This window comes from Melozone crissalis, unplaced genomic scaffold (assembly GCF_028551555.1).
Source record: "Melozone crissalis strain CALT ecotype California unplaced genomic scaffold, PUWL_Pcris_2 ptg000029l_1, whole genome shotgun sequence".
Lineage (NCBI taxonomy): Eukaryota > Metazoa > Chordata > Aves > Passeriformes > Passerellidae > Melozone > Melozone crissalis.
Window position 1 is genome coordinate 17217869 of NW_026535807.1, and position 19503 is coordinate 17237371.

Here is a 19503-nt window from a genome sequence, read left to right on the forward strand (position 1 = left end):
CCAAAATTTGTATCTTATTTAGGCCTCCAAGAACATCCAGTCACCATTATTATCCTTCTGTCAGCTCTATCTTATCTCCTTTCTATTCTCCAGGGCAAAACAAGGAACAGACTGAATGAGGGAGTTACCAGTTGGTAAAAGGGCCTAATTTTAAGCATGAAGAAACCGCTTTTGTATTAATCTCATAAGAAGATGTCCAGATTCAGGAAGTGACAGAATCATCTAGTATTCTCCAAGAATAATAAAAGCAACTGTCTATACTCATTTCTCCAGCAGCAATATTGTGATGCAGCTTAATTATTACTTGCTTTAGAAAAATTTAGTGATTAATACCTAGAAATTAATAACTTCAGGAAAGCCTATTTGTTTTTTTGGAATGCAGACTTTTCACTTATAGTTTAGGCTAATACACTCAGTTTCTATTTAGATGCCACCCTCCTGTAAATTAATATTACTGGCATCTTATATTTCCTCAGATACTAGATTTTACAAGGAAAAAGCCTTTTGACTTAACTCCATTAAAAAATTACTAACATAGAAAAAGAAAGTCATATAACTTTCAGAAAAACAGCAAAACTAAATGTCAGTACAAAAGTAGAATATTTTACCCCCATAGTCCCTGGCTGCAGAATGCTGTCCTGTAATAGGAACCAGCAGGAGCATCATGTAATAGGATGAATTTTGAGATGAAAGAATCAGGGCACTTTTAGGAGGTATTTTCCATGCAAGCACCTACCTAACCTGGGCAGTTAATGATCTCTCTGACAAACTATGCTCCTGTACAGTGGCCTGGAAATTTAAGATGTTTGATACGAAGATAAAACTTGTTGTGATGCCATACGGAAGAAAACACTTCAAACCTCTCACCACCATTATCACACCAGACCCCAAAAAGCACTTTCTTAACCAGCATATCAAGAGATCCCTTGTTTCCCTTGTCAGGACCACAGTTAACAATGAGCATTTATAAACCCACAATTTTTTATTTCAGTAAGTCTGATCTAAACCCAATCTTCAATATCCTTCTTATTGCTTCCCTCTAATAGATGGAAGAAAAAAAGTTGTCACCCTTTATAAAAGCCCTTTTATCATTATTTATGCTAAAGTCACAAACAAAGTGAGTATTTTAAAAATATAAAATGTTTCTTACCATAAACTAACTACAACTCTTGGTGCTGTTTTCCTTGAGCGCGTTCCATTGGAGCACACATGTGTAAGGCAATATTTCATTACTCCTGTTTCAGGAATGCTTTGCCTTAGCAACACTGTGTTTTATGGATTCATACTGCTTCTAGTGCCTTGTGCTTGGGACAGAAAGGGTAATGTATGCTTCCCACTTGAATAGTTCCCTCCCAAAAGCAGAATGCACAGGAACCTGAGAAGAGGAGAAAATGTGAGCATGGAAAACACATCTGTCAGATGTGCAGCTGCTTTGTAAAGGCACTGCTCTGTCCTTCTAAAAGGCACCTTTCCCCTCAAACATCTCACCATGGCTAAACCCAGCATCTACTTCAGTCATTAACAGCTCAAAACAACTATCCCAGTCCCCATTCTGGGGCTGCTTTCACAACACACAGACTTATTTAGAAGTTTCAGCATTAAGCCAAGTGTTTGGCAAAGATGTGAAGGGAGATCTGGACAGCTGTCTTGCATTAAAAGTGACATTTTTAAAGGGAGCTACTACTATCAGCTCAGTTCTGTTAAAGTTTAATCACTCAAAGCACTCATTTCATGCCATTCCCTTACTAAGACCCAATTAATATGTTTTTAATAATTGATTTTTTTAGAACAAAAAAATTATGGATGCTTATATTTTGGCTACAAACAGCTTTAGGCATTTACTCCACTCTTCAAAAAGCAATAGGAAAGGCAAGAGAAAGTGTTGGAAGCAAGACAGAACAAGGACACACTTGCCAGATTACTATGGAAAATCTGTAATGTCCAGATCAACTTTTCCTCCTTAATGAAATGGAAAGAGCAGCTGTGGCTGCCCCATCCCTGGCAGTGGCCAAGGCCAGGTTGGACAAGGCTTGAGAAGGAGCCTGGGATAGGGGATGGACCCTGCCCATGGCAGGGGCTGGACCTGGATGTGCTTTCATCATTCTGTGATTCTCTGAGTGCTGGTTTAAGTGTGAGCCTTGCTCAAGCCTTCCCAATAAGGCCTTTTAAGGATCCCACAGCAGGTAAGAGAAGAAACAACTTCCAGCCAGATTGATTGGATCAAAGTAAGACCCCCCCCAGAGCTCTGCCAAGGAGGAGCTGTGACTCACAAATTATTCAAACCACAGAGAAACCCTTTTGATTTGATTAACTCCCATAAATCAAAACACACATTTATTTTATATGTGAAGCACAAGCATTGCTTCCAAAGGACCGTTAATATTAAAGAAAGCCCAAGCAAAATGAAGATCAAAATGGAGAGTAAGCAAAGGAAATCAAGAGTAGAGAGATTATATCTTTCCTTATAAGACAATATGCCAGGGTACAGAATGACATGTAATAACACCTGGTGTTTCTGTGAAAGCTTCCAAGTCACAGATTCTGGCTGCATTAGAACTGCACTGCAGGCCATAAAGGCAATGTGGTGCCAGCATTATAAGGTTTCTGCTAAAAGGAGAGGATTTATTCTCTCTAAGAAAGAAGGGATAATAAAAATTAAGAACCTTTTTAAGGCTGATGTTCAATTTCCAGACTGTAGGAGAGAGCTGAGCAGCTCCTGGCAGAACCCTCTGCACCACCAGGCTGGACAGTTGTATTTGTTAGAATATTTCTAGAGCAATAGTTATTTAAGAAAAGAAACACATTCTGTAGTCATTGTAAAATCAAAGACCATCATTCTTAAACACACCCCAAAGAGTAAATAGGAAGCACTTTCCATCACGTACGAGGGGAAAATTTCTGCTAATGCAAAACATTTTCCTACTCATGATCATTCAGGAATGCTTTGGCAAATAACTTAGACAACTATCCTTTATCCTTGCCTGGAAGTGCCTAAAAAAACCTTATAAACATATGATTTTCAGATTGGATACAAACCTGAGAACAATCTGAAGTTGCAAGCACATTTTCTAACTCTTTAACCAAAACTGCAGGAAGTCCTTAGCTATAAATGAATGAAACAAGTTAATGAATAAAGTATTAGTATAAATTATTATGGTAGAATTCACATGATCTCTTGTAGACATCTACCAGTTTAGGGCACTAAGTCACCAGTTCTGCTCAAAATAAATAAGAAGTGCCTGCTTTGGAATAGACACTCAGCTCCATTACCTTCCTCACTTTCTTCCCTTCCAGAACACTGTGTTCTTTTATTTAAAATGTTTATTAGTGAGTGCAAGACACCTGTCATATACTGTGATCATTGATATAATTTTATATAAGACACAAATCAGGCAAACTAAAGACTCTGTTAAAGTTTGAGGTCCAACTGCTAATATTGCCTCAAGAAAATGAATATACCTGCACCAGTAAACAGTGGTTGCAAAACCAGACAACTATTCCCAGAACTCCACATGGGAGGAAAACACAGCCCAAAGTCAACCAAAGCAGGCTGTATAAAAATACAGAGTATAACACAAGCATATTTATTAAACAAGGTACTCAATTACTAAAAACACAAGTATCAGCTGACAACAGCAACTCTCCTGAGTAGAGATTTATAATTTCATACAGTTCAGGGTATTTTAAAGTAATCAGACACTGTTTGCTACAGATAATATTGCTTACATCAATTTTCAACTTGTTTTATTATTCCAGTGTAAATTGTTTATGACAACTTGTTACTGTGTTAGTAGAAACATGATGAGTACACTACAACCCTATTTAGATGCCTCTTCTGTAGAAAGTAAAATCCATCTATTTCAAAAAACCATAACCTCTCCCAATATACTATTAAATCCTTCTAAGCTTTCTAACCCAGCAATATATTCAGAAAAATGTTACATCCCTCTTCTTCTGTCAGTCCTTCAAAGTCAACTGTCCACTACCATAAACTGAAATTGTCATACAGAAAACCTCACATATTATAACTTTGAACATGCCAGGAAATTTGATACTTTGCTTCTGCAGTACCAATCGTTCCTTGCACATGTTCATGCACAAGTGTAACCAATCTCTAATGAGATCAGAGCTCCTAATGTATTGCTTCTAGATGCAGAGATGCTTCTGGTGAATTCAGCCCTAAAATTCAGTGTATCACTGTTCATTAGTAGAAGTTACTCAATAATTTCCTATGAGATTATAATTAATTCCCATGCTACAAGGTCAATAAGCTCAACTGTTTTAAGTTGCTCAACATGTTCTTCCCAGGAGCTCTTAGCAAAACAAAGCAAAACATTGAAAACAGGCTGCACAAGATGTGGATTGCCAGAGTTTGGATCTCATAATACCACCTACTAAATGGGAAATAAGTGGGGACCACACAACAAGGTTCAGGTCAGAGGCAACAGAAAGCGCCACACAGGGCACAGCTCTGTCCTCCTTGGCTTTTTTAAACAGATTAGGCCTTGTCTCAGCTCTGTTGATATGATTTGATGTCCCCTTTTCCATAACCTTTAAAAACACACATTCCCACAGGGACACTTCTCTGGAATTTCCATTCCATGAAGAGCAGAGCACCACCAAAGCCTGGGAGGGCTCGGGCTGGGCTGGAGGCTCTGCAAGAACAACACCTTCAGCATCTCAATTTGCTGAGCTCTACACTGCAGTCAGTGGCTTTTCAGAGAGGTTCTGGCACAGAGGAAATAAATCCAGCAGCCACCACAATGTTCAGTCAGCTCTGCTGAAGGGAAGCACAGGTAAGAAGCACCTCTGCAATTCCCAGAGGCTGCAGTGGCTGCTGACAGCAGTGCTGGGCTGCCAGTAAAGGCCTGAAAATTGGGATGCCAAGAGCTTCTGTGCCTACAGTGTGACTGAAGTGCAGCCCAGCCTCAGTGACATTGCCTCCAGCTGTTTCCTACCCACAGGCTTTACAAGGAACCAAATTACAGCTTTCACAGTTCCTGGTTATATCTGACTGTGCACTCCCATTTTTACTGTGCCCTCACTCACAGGAACAAACATCACCAATTCTTATCTAAACCACAGAATTCCTTCAAAGTTGTCAACTGAAGACTTTTAAATTCTGAGCTTGAGTTCTTTTCATACACCTGATAGCAGGGCCAGACTTTTGCAATTCTAATAAGATCATGTTTCCAACACAGTCCTGAGGCCTAACTTCCCCAGCTTGGCTTCATTTGAGTTCCCTAAACCCTCTATAAACAAAATGCACTTTTTTTCCTTTATATTTCATAGAGACTATTATAAATTTTGAAGGGAAAGGAAAAAAGAACTTACCAAGGAAAATCCACCAAACACAAAGAAACCTAAGAATCTTTTACAGTCAGACAGTGAAAAGAAGGAAAAGGCCTGATAACTGGAAGTAATTTTTACCTTCTTATTATCAGGGCCATTCACTTCAAGGCCACTGATGATCTTTTCTACTTTATCCCAAGAACATTTTAACTAAAATTTGGAAATTTTAAATGTGTTCAGTAGACCATACTCAACTAGCTAAAACCCCTTAAATTAATAAAATAATAGAATAGCCTTTCTTGTGTCTTCAGCTCAGGAATAAAATTGGAAAAGCTGACAAGTCTAATAAGTTGAATACAGTTAATGGAGATGGTGAAATTGCAAAGATTTTAATTGATGAAAAGGATCCATCCAAGTTTAGCTAAAGAAAATAAATCAGCTTGAAGACAACTCAGACTTCTAGCTTGCCATACATCCATCCCACTTTGCATCACAACTGCATAAATAAAATGAGGAAAAAAAATTACAAATCAACATTAAAAATAATTCCACCCAAAGCATTCTTAAAACTAAAAAACAAAACATGCAGAAATCCAATAAATTTTCACAGCCTTTGAAACAAGAAGTCTTACATGAAGGATGCTAAATTTAATCCCCTCATTATCTGCCTTGTAAGGAAATTCCTGCCACACCACAAATGAAAATGAAGACCAAACCACACAATTTGACCAAGATCACAAAGTATAGACTTGTTTGTCTCCAAAACAGCTCTTGCCACAAAACAGGAACTGAAACTTAATATATTCCATGGCTAGAGCTGCATCAGCCTCTGAAGCTCAATGTGCTTCAAATCAAGAGCTTCACCACAACTTTTCAAAGGACAGACTCTTCTGTCCTGCCACCATGGCTTTTTAAATTCAGCACGAGATTTTAGATCTCCTAAGAGCTTAAGAGATTTTGGGACACAATCAGTAATAGAAAACAATACAAAAATATCAGGTATGAAATTAGAACTCTAATTTTTATCTTGGGATAAAATAGTTTTATGTATGTTTTACTTATAACTGTTACTAGAACAAAGCTTCCAAAAATATGTGCCATGTTCTTTGTCTTGTGCTTAAAAAACACCCAAACTTTGTAGCAGACAGTAACATTTTACCAACTGGTCATAAAAAACTTGGTGGGGCTTTTTTCATCTCTCACTGTGTATGTATTCTATTAATTATTTAAGAAAAAAAATAATTACTGGTTTTGATTTAGTGCTACAATTCAACTATTTGTGGCACCATTACTCAAGGACTAGGGAGTTTTAATTTCTCTCTTTCAACCTTTCCCTTGTATTCTGCATTTCCTACCATGACTGCTTTAGTTTATTTCCAGTTTTGCCAACTCCTACAATATCACTTTGGTCATGATCCTGGTGCTTTTCTGAATGTTAGAATTACCTATGAATTATCTTCTTATATGTATTCTTGTCATCAATATTAGAGAAGAAACTTGAAAAGGCTGAGCAAATCATCAGCTTCATGAAGCTCAAAGACAAAAAATGAAAACTTACCACTGCATTTTAAAAAAAGTTATGATACTTCTAAGGCACTTTTTAAGAAGAATTTTTAAGAACCAGATTCTTCCTTGTGAACAGATTTTGAAATAAAGTAATTCTCTTACTAAGCCAAAAGCATAATGAAATGCTTTGAATAAATCATACACTTAAACCACTTCACAAAAAAAAATTCCATTTCCTCCATTTTTTTCATATATCACAGGTATTTAGGTATCATACAGCAGCAAAGGCAGATAACTGTACCTTCTTTCTTTAATTCCTCTTAAAACCTAAGATAAATATTTGTCTTGAGTAAAATGATTTATGTTTCATGTTGTAATTACCCTTTGCACAAGACTTACGCTCTTTCTATGCAACTTAGTAAAAAAGATGTTGGAAAGTTACTGTGAATGCTGAAGTTTTAACACCCTCACACCAACAGCACTGTATAGAACAAATCCTTTGCAGGAAGGAGATGGGACATGGACATTGTGAGGGCAAAATAAGGAAGATGTTTATAGAGCTTATTTACAGCACATACTTCCCCTTGATTTTGGTAAGGTTAATTTTTTTACTGTTTCTTAACTTTATCCTCAGAGGACAAACCCTTCACAGAAGTGAATCACTGCAGCTGAACCCGCACAATGAACTAATAACCTCTGTAATCATTTTTGAAGCCTTATTCTCTCTTTTTTTTTTTTGTTTAATGGGAGTTAGTAACTGAAAGAATCTTGCCAATTACATTGAAGGGATTTGAACAAAAGGAGAAATTGCTTCACAGCCTTATGACACAGCATCTACAGCAAGTGATGATGTGGCACAAAGCAGTTTTTTAGATTTTACTGGCAAATCAGAAGGGCCACAAGGCTGTTATTTTGTGTTGCCTTCCCACAAGGCTCCTTCCCACAAAATATGGCTTAGACAGACCTTTTGTTCCTCCAGCTGGGGTAGGCTCTGTCTTAGATGATTTCACCAGCAAAAGAACTTGCTGCCCTCTACAACTTGAACTTCTCAGACATCCAAAGAGTAAGTTTTCTTGGTAAGCAGGAATAAAATGAACTGATTATGTTCTTTTTCAGTGAAGAGTGATTCATGCATGTTCTATAATATTTAGCTTTGTGCTTGTGAATACAATTACTGAGCTCTGACTTGATTACAGATGGTAAAGAATCAAGCTTCTAAGATTTTCTATTGTTTTTCAACTTTGTAATTATGTGTTTTATTATATTATGTGCATCTGACCTGCATTTCCTGTTATCAAGTTTCATGAGTGTTTTAAATCTAGTTAAGTTCTTAGAAATATTTAATGAAGAGGTGTCAGTGTCCCAGTGCTCTGAGACACCACCTGCAAGCCTGGCAGGACAGTTACTATTCTATCAGTAAGACACACAGCTACAGCCAAAATACCAAAATGTCTCCCCAAAATCAGCTCCTCCCTCTCCATTAAACCTGTGGGAGACTTTGGTACACATTACTTTTTATTTGTCATTTCATCTGATGGGAGCTCTCTTCACATTGCCCACATGGCAATTAGATCAGTCCCACAATGGCCTTATCCTCAAAGTGAGAGGATTTACCTGAGTTATCCCTCCTGGTTTCTAAGGACAACTGTGGCACCAAGAACAAAATTATTAATTAGAAGTTTTGTGACATGAGAGAATAGAACCATAAGGTGAAGCTCAAGTTCTGGACTGCAACTGAAGAGGGAGGAATCAAAAGGAAACAAAGAGCATGAAATAGGCAAGGGGGACAGACTGGGATCTATTCCACAAAACCAGAAGGCAGCTGTGGGAGTTAGAAACAGATTTTAGATAGACACCAACTGGACTGGTTAGAAGATATTCTGATATACAGTGCCTGAAATGTGAAACCCAGCAAATTCCTCCAGAAGGACAGAATTCCTTCTCACCCCAGCACAGTGCATTTATGCAGCACTGTGGTGCCAGGCTGCTCTGTGTCTCTGCTAATTGCTTAATTAGCTCAGACATCCCACACTGCTGCAGGGATATGGAATCCCTGGCTTTGCAAAGGACCTACCTGGAGAGCAGCTCCTGACTCCAGTCAGACCTGGTTTAAGGTTTATATCAGTTATGAAAATCAACAGCACTCAAATGCAAAGTTAGATGTGCAGGTTAGGCAATGACCCATGGCAGCACCCAGCCACTGGCACACAGAGCACAATTGCAAGGATGCAGCAAATTCCAATTGTTTGTTACTACTTTTCTCCTTAGAATTCTCCCTGTGCTGTTCAGTTCATAGCATACATCACCCATTAGGTAATCACCACTAGGAATCACCAGAAATGACTGCTTGTCTCATCTCCTTTGTTACTGAGAGTGTTCAGTAAACAAATATTGACAAAGAGTCCCTTGGGTAGGGAACATATATGAAAAAAATAAAGAGAATAAATGTTTTCCTCTCTCTGCTTCAGGGTATACTGAGCAAAGTCTCTTAAATTTTTCCATGATTTCTGTGGTTTGACTTGCAGTGTAACATTTTGACTCACTGCTGCTTAAATTGAACAGCTTGACATGATTCACAACTCTCATTCTGCCAAGTAACATGGTTCCTTTGACTGCATAAAGTGGTCTAAAAGGTTAGACTAGCTTTGAGCATCAGAACTTTGACCTGCAAAATGATTTGCCTTTCACAACATCAGGATTTCACCTCAGAAGGGTATTTGGGAAGTAAATTAGTTCACAGCTATAAAGAACATATGATTACAGAAGCAGAAGAAGACCACAAAGTAAAGTTACCACTAAAGATTTATACCATGTGCAGTGCACAATGGTTGAATTGCACTGGCTTTAAATAAATGATGGAACAGAAAAATCACATCGTCCTCAACACAGTACTAAGTCAGTCATGTTTTGTGCAAAATAGAAAAACAACACAAAATGCCACAGAACATACAATTTGCAAAGCCACATAGCTTTCTACTTTACATAACATACAATATTTCCAAGTCATCTACTTCAATGTTCTTTTTATAGAAACAATCCTGTTATGGTACCCCTCAGTACCAAGCACAGCACAGGTGGACAGCTGACTTCAGACTTGCCTGAAGTCAGACCAGTAAACCTTCAAGGACACTAAATTTTTAATTTTGAAGGTACAGATCAGAACTTGGGTTTCCTAGTAATGTCACAGACAGTGTTGCCAAAAAAAGGCATTATTCTACAAACTCCATTAGATATTGCTGCGACTTAAAACTTCTGTGCTATTTATTTTACAACTATCTAAAACAATGTTTCTTCTCATCAACAGGTAACAACATATCAATTTAAATATGGGGATTCTGAGCCACCTATTGATCCTCCACCTCCTCTGGGCTGCTTTGGTCTTTTGTCAGTATGAAGACTATGATTTTGAGGATGAATATGGTGGGGAGCCAGATCATCAAGTTCCATATTATTTTAACCCAGATGCCCAAGTTGAAGCTCGTTTTCCTTTCCCAGTGGAGTGTGCCAAGGAATGCTTCTGTCCACCAGCTTTTCCCTTATCCATGTACTGTGATCACAGGAAACTCAAGACAATCCCAAACATCCCCAGTCACGTCCAACAACTTTACCTGCAAAACAACAACATTGAAGCTGTGCCTGCAGGACCATTCACTAATGTTACCTTCATAAGGGAAATTAACCTCAGCTACAACAATATTAAATTCCATATGATTGACCACGGTGTTTTTGCCAAACTTTCACACCTAGTGCAACTTCATTTACAACATAATGAATTGGAAGAATTTCCATTCCCTCTGCCCAGCTCTCTGGAGAGGCTCCTCCTTGGTTTCAATAACATTTCCCGGTTACCTGCAAACGCATTGGAAGGATTGCCCAACATGACCACGCTCGACCTTTGCAATAACTTACTGGATGACTCAGTACTCAAAGAAAAACCCTTCTCAAACATGAAAAATTTAATGCAGCTCAACTTATGCAACAACAAATTACAGACGATGCCTCCTGACCTGCCACCATCACTTCGGCATCTTTCTCTTGAAAATAACTCCATTTCTCATATTCCAGAAAATTATTTCCACAGACTCCCCCACATCATTGCTCTAAGAATGTCTCACAATAACCTGCAGGACATTCCACACAACACCTTTAATCTACCCAACCTTCTAGAACTTAATCTTGGACATAACAAATTGAAACAAGTGTTCTATATTCCAAGAAGTTTGCAGCATTTGTACATTGAAGACAATGAAATTGAAAGTAGGTTGATGGTTAAACTTTGTAAAAAGCAATAAACTTAGTGGATTTTGGCATTGGTTATGGGAGGAGTGTGGGGAGAATATCATCCTATATTCTTTGGGATGCAATATAAACACATCCTCAGTCATTTGAGATCAATTTGAAATTAGAGAGGATTTAATTTTTGAAGCTTTCCTCTAATTCACAGTTCTTTGTAAAGGTTAATACCAGTTTTTCATGCAACAGCTAATTTTTTTCTGAAAATTGCCTCTAATTTAGCAACTGATAAAAACATACACAGAAAAGGAATTATGAAAATATTTCATTCTTGTAAAAGAGTAATTACAAATCCCTTACCTCACAACCTTATCTTTTGCAAGCCCCCAAACTGGTACCATCGTCAGTTGAGAATGTCAGTTGAGAAATGATTTAAAACATAGAGAAGGGTTATATTACTGCGCACCACAAAAACATTTTCCGTTTTAAATTTTAAAACAGAAGTTTCACTTTGCAATAGGGAAAAACATAACCACTTTCTGCATTTTAATTCATATTTTTCACTCCCTTACAGACATCAACGTTACTGTGATGTGCCCAACTCTGGACCCACTGAACATCAAGCAGCTGACCTACATACGGGTGGACCAGAACAAGCTCACGAGCCCCATCAGCACCTATGCCTTCTTCTGCTTCCCTCTCATCAGAACCATTTATTATGGAGAGCAAAATGTCACTGTCAGCAGGCCAAGCCAGCTCAGAACACCGGTGTTCCGGCGGTTCCTGACACCAGAGGAATTCCAGGAAGCAGAAGACAATCAGGAAACGCTGAATCAAGAAACTGAAGAAAATCAGGAAGCAGAGGACAGCTATTTTCATCCTTACTATCACTGAAGTAATCATTGTTAATAGATATATATAGAAACTTCTCATTAGTCTGGGTTATTCAGATCTGTCCTAGAACAAGTGGGCAGTTTGGGATATTCAAGATGAATCTATAAAGTGGAGATAGGAGTTTAAAGTAGGTAAATGTCCTAATATTGGTGCAGTAAAAAACAATACTAGGAACAAAGAGCACTCACCTGAGCATTAGATAAAGGTCTGACACATAACCTGACCTGGGCTGATGATGGGCTCACCTTTGAGTGAGCAGCCAAAGTGAAAGAAAATTGACTTGAAATTCTGTTCTAAAGTGATCCAATTGCAAAATGACTAAAATATAAATCAGTGTCATAATTCAATAGGAACAAGTGATTAAGGCCCAAAATCCATCCAGCTCTACATCCTACTGCTAACAGCAGTAGCAAAAAGATGCACTAGAGAAAAGGACAAGAGATTGAGATTACAAAATACTTCCACAAGGTTCCTCCACATCTCCCAGAAATACAAATATTTATTCTTCCAATTTCTAACTGGACGAGGACATCACAAATATGGAGCTTCAAACCTTCCCCATATTATGTTTCAAGTGTCCTGCCAAGCTGTATTCTAATATTCACTTCTTTGGATGTCCTTTAACTATCACAGTCTTTCAAAGGAGATTTCAGCTTATTACTAACACAGGCAATAAATAATCTTTCACCAAGCTGCTGGGATTTAGGGAAAAGCATGTGCATTAACACAAGTGAGCCATTAGCATTTCTATTTTCCCTATCCTTCAGCCCATGTTATTTTAGAAGACATTGTAGAAATGTAATGGAATCTTTGCATTTAGAATTATTCATCAAGTAGGACAGTTACAAAGAAAAGCATTGCAGGCCATTTTAACTATTAATTTAACTATTGATTTATCCCAATTAGCTGTATTCTGCTTCAAAGTACAATCAACATTGCTTTAAGTAACATAAAGAAAACTTTGAGCTATGCAAACTTTTGTTATATCTTATGCCTAGAAACAGATCCAGATAACTACAGAGGAAGATAACATTATAGAGCACTTTATTGCCTTTTTCATCACTTAATTTTTCAGCACTTTTTCCCTGATAGAGCTTTGCTAGCTGTGAGGAAAAAAAAAATCCCTATTTTCAACAGCAAAATGAAATTTTTGCAAGTGATAGATCCATACATCATACTACCAACTTTGCATAATGTTATGTAGTTGTCCCACACTTAAAGTACAATGTAATCAGATTTCTATTAGAATTTGAGCAGGTAGGCAGGCTTCATTTTTTTTCTTTGAATTTCAGGGGTTTTTTTTAGGCCTATATTCATATTTATGGTTTCTGATTTATCAACTGAAATATTAAGAAAATTAAAATACTTAATTACTTCTTTTTAAGAGAAAGATTCATTGTAAAGCTATGAATATAAACTTTAAGAATATATATACACACTTTAGGACAACTGGTTGTAAGAATTTGTGGGTACAAAATTTATTCTATTGTTATTAATTTGTGGATCTTCTGCCAACTAACTCGAGAAATCTTCTCCTCTCTCCTTCCCCTCTCTCTTATCTGCATTCTGAGCAGATCCAGTATTCATAGCAAACTATTTTATGGTCACCTCACAAATTCACAGAGCTACAGAATGTCTGCTTTTAAAAAAAAACATGTTTATCACCCTCAAACACCTCTGGGTTTCTGAAAAAGGAGCATATACATATATTCATTCCTTAAGTACTCAATATAATTTATGTACACTATATACAAGAATTTAGATATATCTGTAACTTCATTGCTTTATTAATACATACACATCGTATATTAACCTTTCAACTATTTCAGATTTTAAGTGAATGGTGCACAAATGCAAATCTAAAGAGGCTTTTTTGAAAGGCTTGCTCAGCTTTAAAAATCAAAGAACACAATCCTGCTACAGTATGAATATCACAGCTTTTATCACAAACTTTTTGCTTTTTAAAGACATTTATGAAACAAAGCTTGGCTTTAGTTTTAAAGTAGAACTCAAAATATTGGTGTTATGTACATTCTCAAAGTCAGAATGGAAATTATTGAAAACTTCAGAGCTGTCTTATTACACTTGGCTCATGCAGGTGGAACATGAAATTTGTATTACAAGCAGAACTATTATAACTCACTTTTCTTTCAATGAATATTATCATACAATCTGTAGCACATCGGACACTTATTCCAGAAAGGCTTTTACAGTGGACAGAGAACTAAAGACTTGTTAGCCTGAGAGAAATAAAAATTATAATAAAGTACTGGATTAATGGATATCTAGCTGAGTGAAATTCGCTCTGGTAACACAGGGGATGCTGTCTGCAAAAGTCATGATGTTTTTGCCTTCCAAATAGCTTGGAGTTCTCTCAGGGAATCATGAAGGATGTGGGAAAGGGAGATCCTGATCCCAGCAGCCTTCAAAAACTCCTAAAGTTTTTTAAGGAAATTAGGTTGCCACAGATTAAAAGGCAACATCACGAACAAAATTCTAATAAAGTATGAGAAACAGCTTAAGAATAAATGGTCAGTTCTTGCTGTGGAGGGAATCCCACTGGTGGGAACTTTGCAGAGGGCCTTTGCTGGAATTTATTCCATTTAAAATGCTAGCAAGGGATAGACAAACCAGGCTGAGAAGTGAGATGCCAACATTGAGTGCTAAGTGTTGCTGGAAAATGGCTGCAAAAGTCCTCAGGATGCTAAAACAGCCAGGGGAGCTCATCAGAGTTAAATGAGAAGTGATGTGCATGGAAATGATGATCTTAGTTCCACATTAAAACGAATGAAGGATGATCTCACCAACACCACTCAGGGAGCAAGACTCAGAAGTGCTTCAGTAGCAAAAGGTGTTCAGTGAGAACTGGCTCAGCACCCAGGAGTCACAAAAAGGAAACTCACATGTAGAGAGTATGCAGAGACAAATGGAAAACAGGAGACACTCAGACACTGCTGTAAATCTGTGCCTCACTCATTGAGTGCAGTATTGATTTCCTAAGGCTCAGGTAGCTGGTGGAATTACACAGGGCATGATTGGAAATGATTAGAGCAAGGTCACTCAAGGTAAGGATTGGCTTCTATATCAACAACATGGACTGCATGCACTAGGGCTCAGCACAGAGATGGCTGAGGGGGTACAGGAGATACCCACAAACTTATGGGTTGGACTGACAGCAAGGGTCTGGGATCTGCTCCAGTGCCAGGGAAGGAGCCACCAAATGAAGCTCATGTGTTCCCTGTACCCAAGGACACAGTGGGTGCCGCAGCAATTTTAGACATGGTGTTGAGAAAAGACACAGTAATTGTGTTGCTTGGAGGAGATCCATTAAAGGCTGCTACAGGAAACACAATAGGGACTTGATGCTGAGCTGGAAATAGCTGGGGAATGAAGGAACATTTGAAGACAGGACAGAGACAAGGATCATACATCATTGTTCTGTTCTCTGTCTTCCCAAAGCATCTGTCCGTGGGCACTGCTGCATACAGGATATTGTGCACTAACCTTTATTATTAATTCCACACCAGTTCTGTGTTGTCACTATCCTGGTTCTGCTCCTCACTACCACTGCCTTGAGACAGTGTAAAACAAACTCACTTCATGTTTGCTCTGGTACTTACCAACTATACAGTATTTTTAAAGCAGGAAATAGGTTCATAAACTAAGAACTAAACATGCTATTTATTTCATCAGGAACAGCAAAACCTAACAATGAAACAGCTTAATGAGTTTGTTTACAGCACAGTCAGAAAATACAGAAACAAAGCTTGATCTGAGGTTTAACGCTGCATCTCCATGAACAATTTAGGTACAGTGCCAACCACAGAAGTTATAATAAAAATCACAAGAAAGAGAAATAGAAGTAGTTTAATCCAACTAATCATATTCCTTTCTTTAGCCCCCCAAAAAGTGGGAATATATTTTGCTTTTTCCTGATAAATATTTTTTACACTTTACTTCAGTACTCTGATAATAAAAGTTATGTGGGTGAGCACAGAAACTCCTTTAGAGAAAACAGATGTTTTACAGTTCACGTTTTCTGCCTTAGTTTAACATATTCACATTCCACTTTTACAATACAAATCCATTTCCTTCTTTGTTGCCCAATCTGATCATTGTGAGCTATAAGCATAGGCATTTCCTACCTGAAAAGCAGGAAAGGGTAATATACTATATTTTTAACCAAAAAAAATACACATTGAAGAGATTTCACTATCATTTTCCAATATTGCTGCAAGAGTATGAACTATTCAGCTATAAGCCAATTTGTGTATATACTATTGCAACTTATGGAATTCCACAAATACAAATATTTTAAATGTTTTAACCGTTTTGCCCAAAATTTATATTTCTAACAACCTAATGAATTTAAAAGGAAAATAAATAGAAACACAACCTTGTAATTAATTACATTAATTCATCATCTACTGAGGAAAAAAATAATCAATTCCCCTATTCTACAAGTACAACACAAGGAAAGCAGATAAATGTGAAGATGAGCCATGAACACAGTAAAGCAGATGCTATGAACAACACAAGGAACAGATGCCTGGAACACTGAAGTAAAATATGGATAAGGCCAATGATTCTTGGAGCCCTGACTCAAATGTCCCTGTGGACACAGTAACAGCTCAACAAATGATGGTATTGTCATAAGGAAGTAATGCCAATTCTGGAAGGAATTCTAAGAAATTGTAATAAATTGCAGTAGGTTGGCTTTTGTTTCAGGATGTAACTGATGTCACACAGCAAAGCTCAGGAGAACATGTGTTCAACAGAGAGACAGCACTGTTACTCTGATTATCATTTGTTAACCATAGTTTGATTTCTGTTTAATATTATACATGATTTTCGCAATGTGCTTTATTCATTTATAACACAGTAACTGATAAAAGTTTTCTTTTCCAGAAATGCAAGAAATAAAGGTAATGTCTTCAGCCTTAAAAAATTCTGATTATAAATCAGAAACATATGGAAGGATGTTCATACAATCACTAGGTCATTTTTCAGCTGTCTTCATTTTGCAGCTGGTGGCCCTAACAGTGACCTAAACTGATTTAATTCACTGAGTTTTGGAAATAGTTGCAACTTTTCATAAAAATCTGGAGGTGTTTATGCATAACTATTTCATTTCAGGTACTTCTTTAGTGATTCTGAATCTTGAAGAATGTTCTACATTTTCTCTCTAGGACATGAAGACACTTATTTTAGATTTAACACTACCTCTGAACCCTCCTCCATCCCTCAAGGGTGCTGAGCTGGAATTGACTTTGCTTTACACAACCCTTCTATAGCACCACCTTCAGTTCTCAAAGCAGCAAAGAAACCAGAAGATTGCTCCCTCCTCCCTTGGGATGCTTTTAGTTCCCAGAATAAATACAACTCCATCATCATCATTGGCATTAAACTAGCCTAAAAACTATTTTTACACCCTCTATCAGGACCTTAACAAAAAGCAGAAGGGAATGCAGGAGTCTGAGAAGTTTCATATCATACATTTATGCAGCAGCAAAGAGATAAAAGTAGTTTTAGAAACTAGAATTAATCCCACATAAATATCAAAAGAAAAGGCTTGTGTTTTAGAAATTAAACTTGTGTAGAAAACCATTCCAAAAAGTTATTTCTTTTAGGTTACAAAAGGAGAAAATAAAAATAGAGCCATCAAGTTAAGTTCTAACACTTAATGCTTTTGCCCTCTTTAAGAGCCAATCTCTCACTGTTTGCAGATTATGTATATGTTATCAGGCTGCTGCAATAACTGCCTTTTCCTCCATAAAACCTTTTCTATTATAATTACTCCAATCCAGAACAGCTGGTCAACATTGTGAGGTGTCTAAATCACACTCCACACAAGTTATGCCAAGGAACCTCCAACATGTTACCTTCCACATGAAGCAGAACTATCACACACAGAAGAAAATCCAGCATTATGCCCAGGTCTATAAATACCCAAAAATCTTAAAAACCTTTCCTAATTTGTCCTCATCTCATTCTGTCCTACACAGATGTCTGGCCAAGAGAAGACGCTGACTTTGAGCATTCTCAAAGGGATTCCCAGCACCCGCCACAAGCACAGGTCAGCTGAGTAATAATCCGTAGTATTTTTTTTTTCAAGAACACTTATAAACAGTAAAACTCAGAAATGGCAGAAGTCACCAATATCATCCTTTAGAGACTGGGATACAAAATGAAAGCCAAGGTCTTTAAGCAGCTGCAAAATGCACTTCCTCTGCCTAAGCATAGAGAAAACCCAAGTTATTAAAAAGAATATCAGCTTTGGTTTATTTCATAAGGAGTATCTTGATAGCAGCTTTATGGGACTCTCCCTAGTGCTGCCTCAGCACCCCACAGGTAAGGCCCTGTGGTTTTTCCTCCCCATTTTTCTCTTTCCAGTGTTTTGCCTCCCACTGCACAACCACATAGGCAGTGCCAGCCCCTGCTCCCATGTAATTCCTCCAGGCACCTTGGAGAAGTCATTTCCAACCTGTCTTGCACAGAGCAAAGTCTACCCCCTCTGTACTGACATATAAACTGAATTCTAGATTTTTTCCCAGGTGCTGAAGATTTAGTCAGCAACATGGATAGTCTGGATAGTTACCCTCATTTCTGTAGTGCTCTCCTACGCTTTTGCTACCTCTGCCATCCATACCCACCCAGCTTCTCACTTTTTCTCCCCCTATTCTTTGTTGTCCAACATGACAGAAGAAAACCTTGGGGAACAAATGTTATACCTATTCTGTATGCAACCCTTTCCACCTAAAGCTAAGTTTTCCTGACAGCAGGATCCAGAGACCAGAATCCAATCCCATTAATCTGGCTTGGGTTCTGTTGACTGCAAGAAGTTTTGTGGTTCATTTACACCTTCAGCTACACTTTATATCCTTACAAAATGACAGGAAAATTACTACTGTTCAAATTTAAGTCATGATTTCATGTCAACAAAATTAGGAAAAATAACCTTTTAGAATTACTAACAGCCAGTACAGCTGAAAGTATTTTGTGGGGAAATCAGTCAGTGCAAATGAGACATCATAGGGAAATCAAGAAACACATAATGGACACATTTATCAAAAACTGGAGCTCAATGAGTTAACAGCACAGCAGGCTTAGGTTTCCAGAAAAAAAACCCTCCTTCCAAGTACATGGATCCTTGTAAGCAGAGTCCAAGCAAGAGACACTTATACATCCAATTTCCAAGCACTATAACAGTGCCTAGAAAGCACTCCCTGCTTGCCAGACTGCTTCCTGTGAGCTCCCCTACTGCCAACACATATGAACCACATATTTCATCTCACATGATTTGGATATTTTTGTTATTTCTATCCACTCTGAGCAGGAAAAAAGCAGTTGAAGGTTTGCAGCCACCCATGCCACCCCCATCCTTGTGCTGCTCTGAGCATCTGCTACATGTTCAGATAAAAACTGGTTTTATCTGACATTATTTGCTGATGTATTTTCTTCTTTCATGACAATGTTGACAAACTATGGGGCGAAGTTACAGCTTTATTTGGCACTGTGAGCTACTCCTTGATGACATCACACCAAATTAACTACTTAACATCTCCCTCCTTGACTATA

The 19503-nt window shown here is 37.8% G+C and overlaps 2 protein-coding genes across 2 annotated transcripts in view; one reads left to right on the plus strand and one right to left on the minus strand.

Moving 5' to 3' along the window:
• The window catches only part of CENPP (centromere protein P), a 112400-nt gene that overhangs the window by 67911 nt on the left and 24986 nt on the right, over window positions 1–19503 (minus strand). The window lies entirely within an intron of this gene.
• On the plus strand, window positions 7645–11925 carry OMD (osteomodulin). Its single transcript, XM_054280709.1, is given in 3 exon segments — window positions 7645–7874; window positions 10103–11055; window positions 11606–11925. Coding segments are annotated over 3 exon segments (1503 nt in total).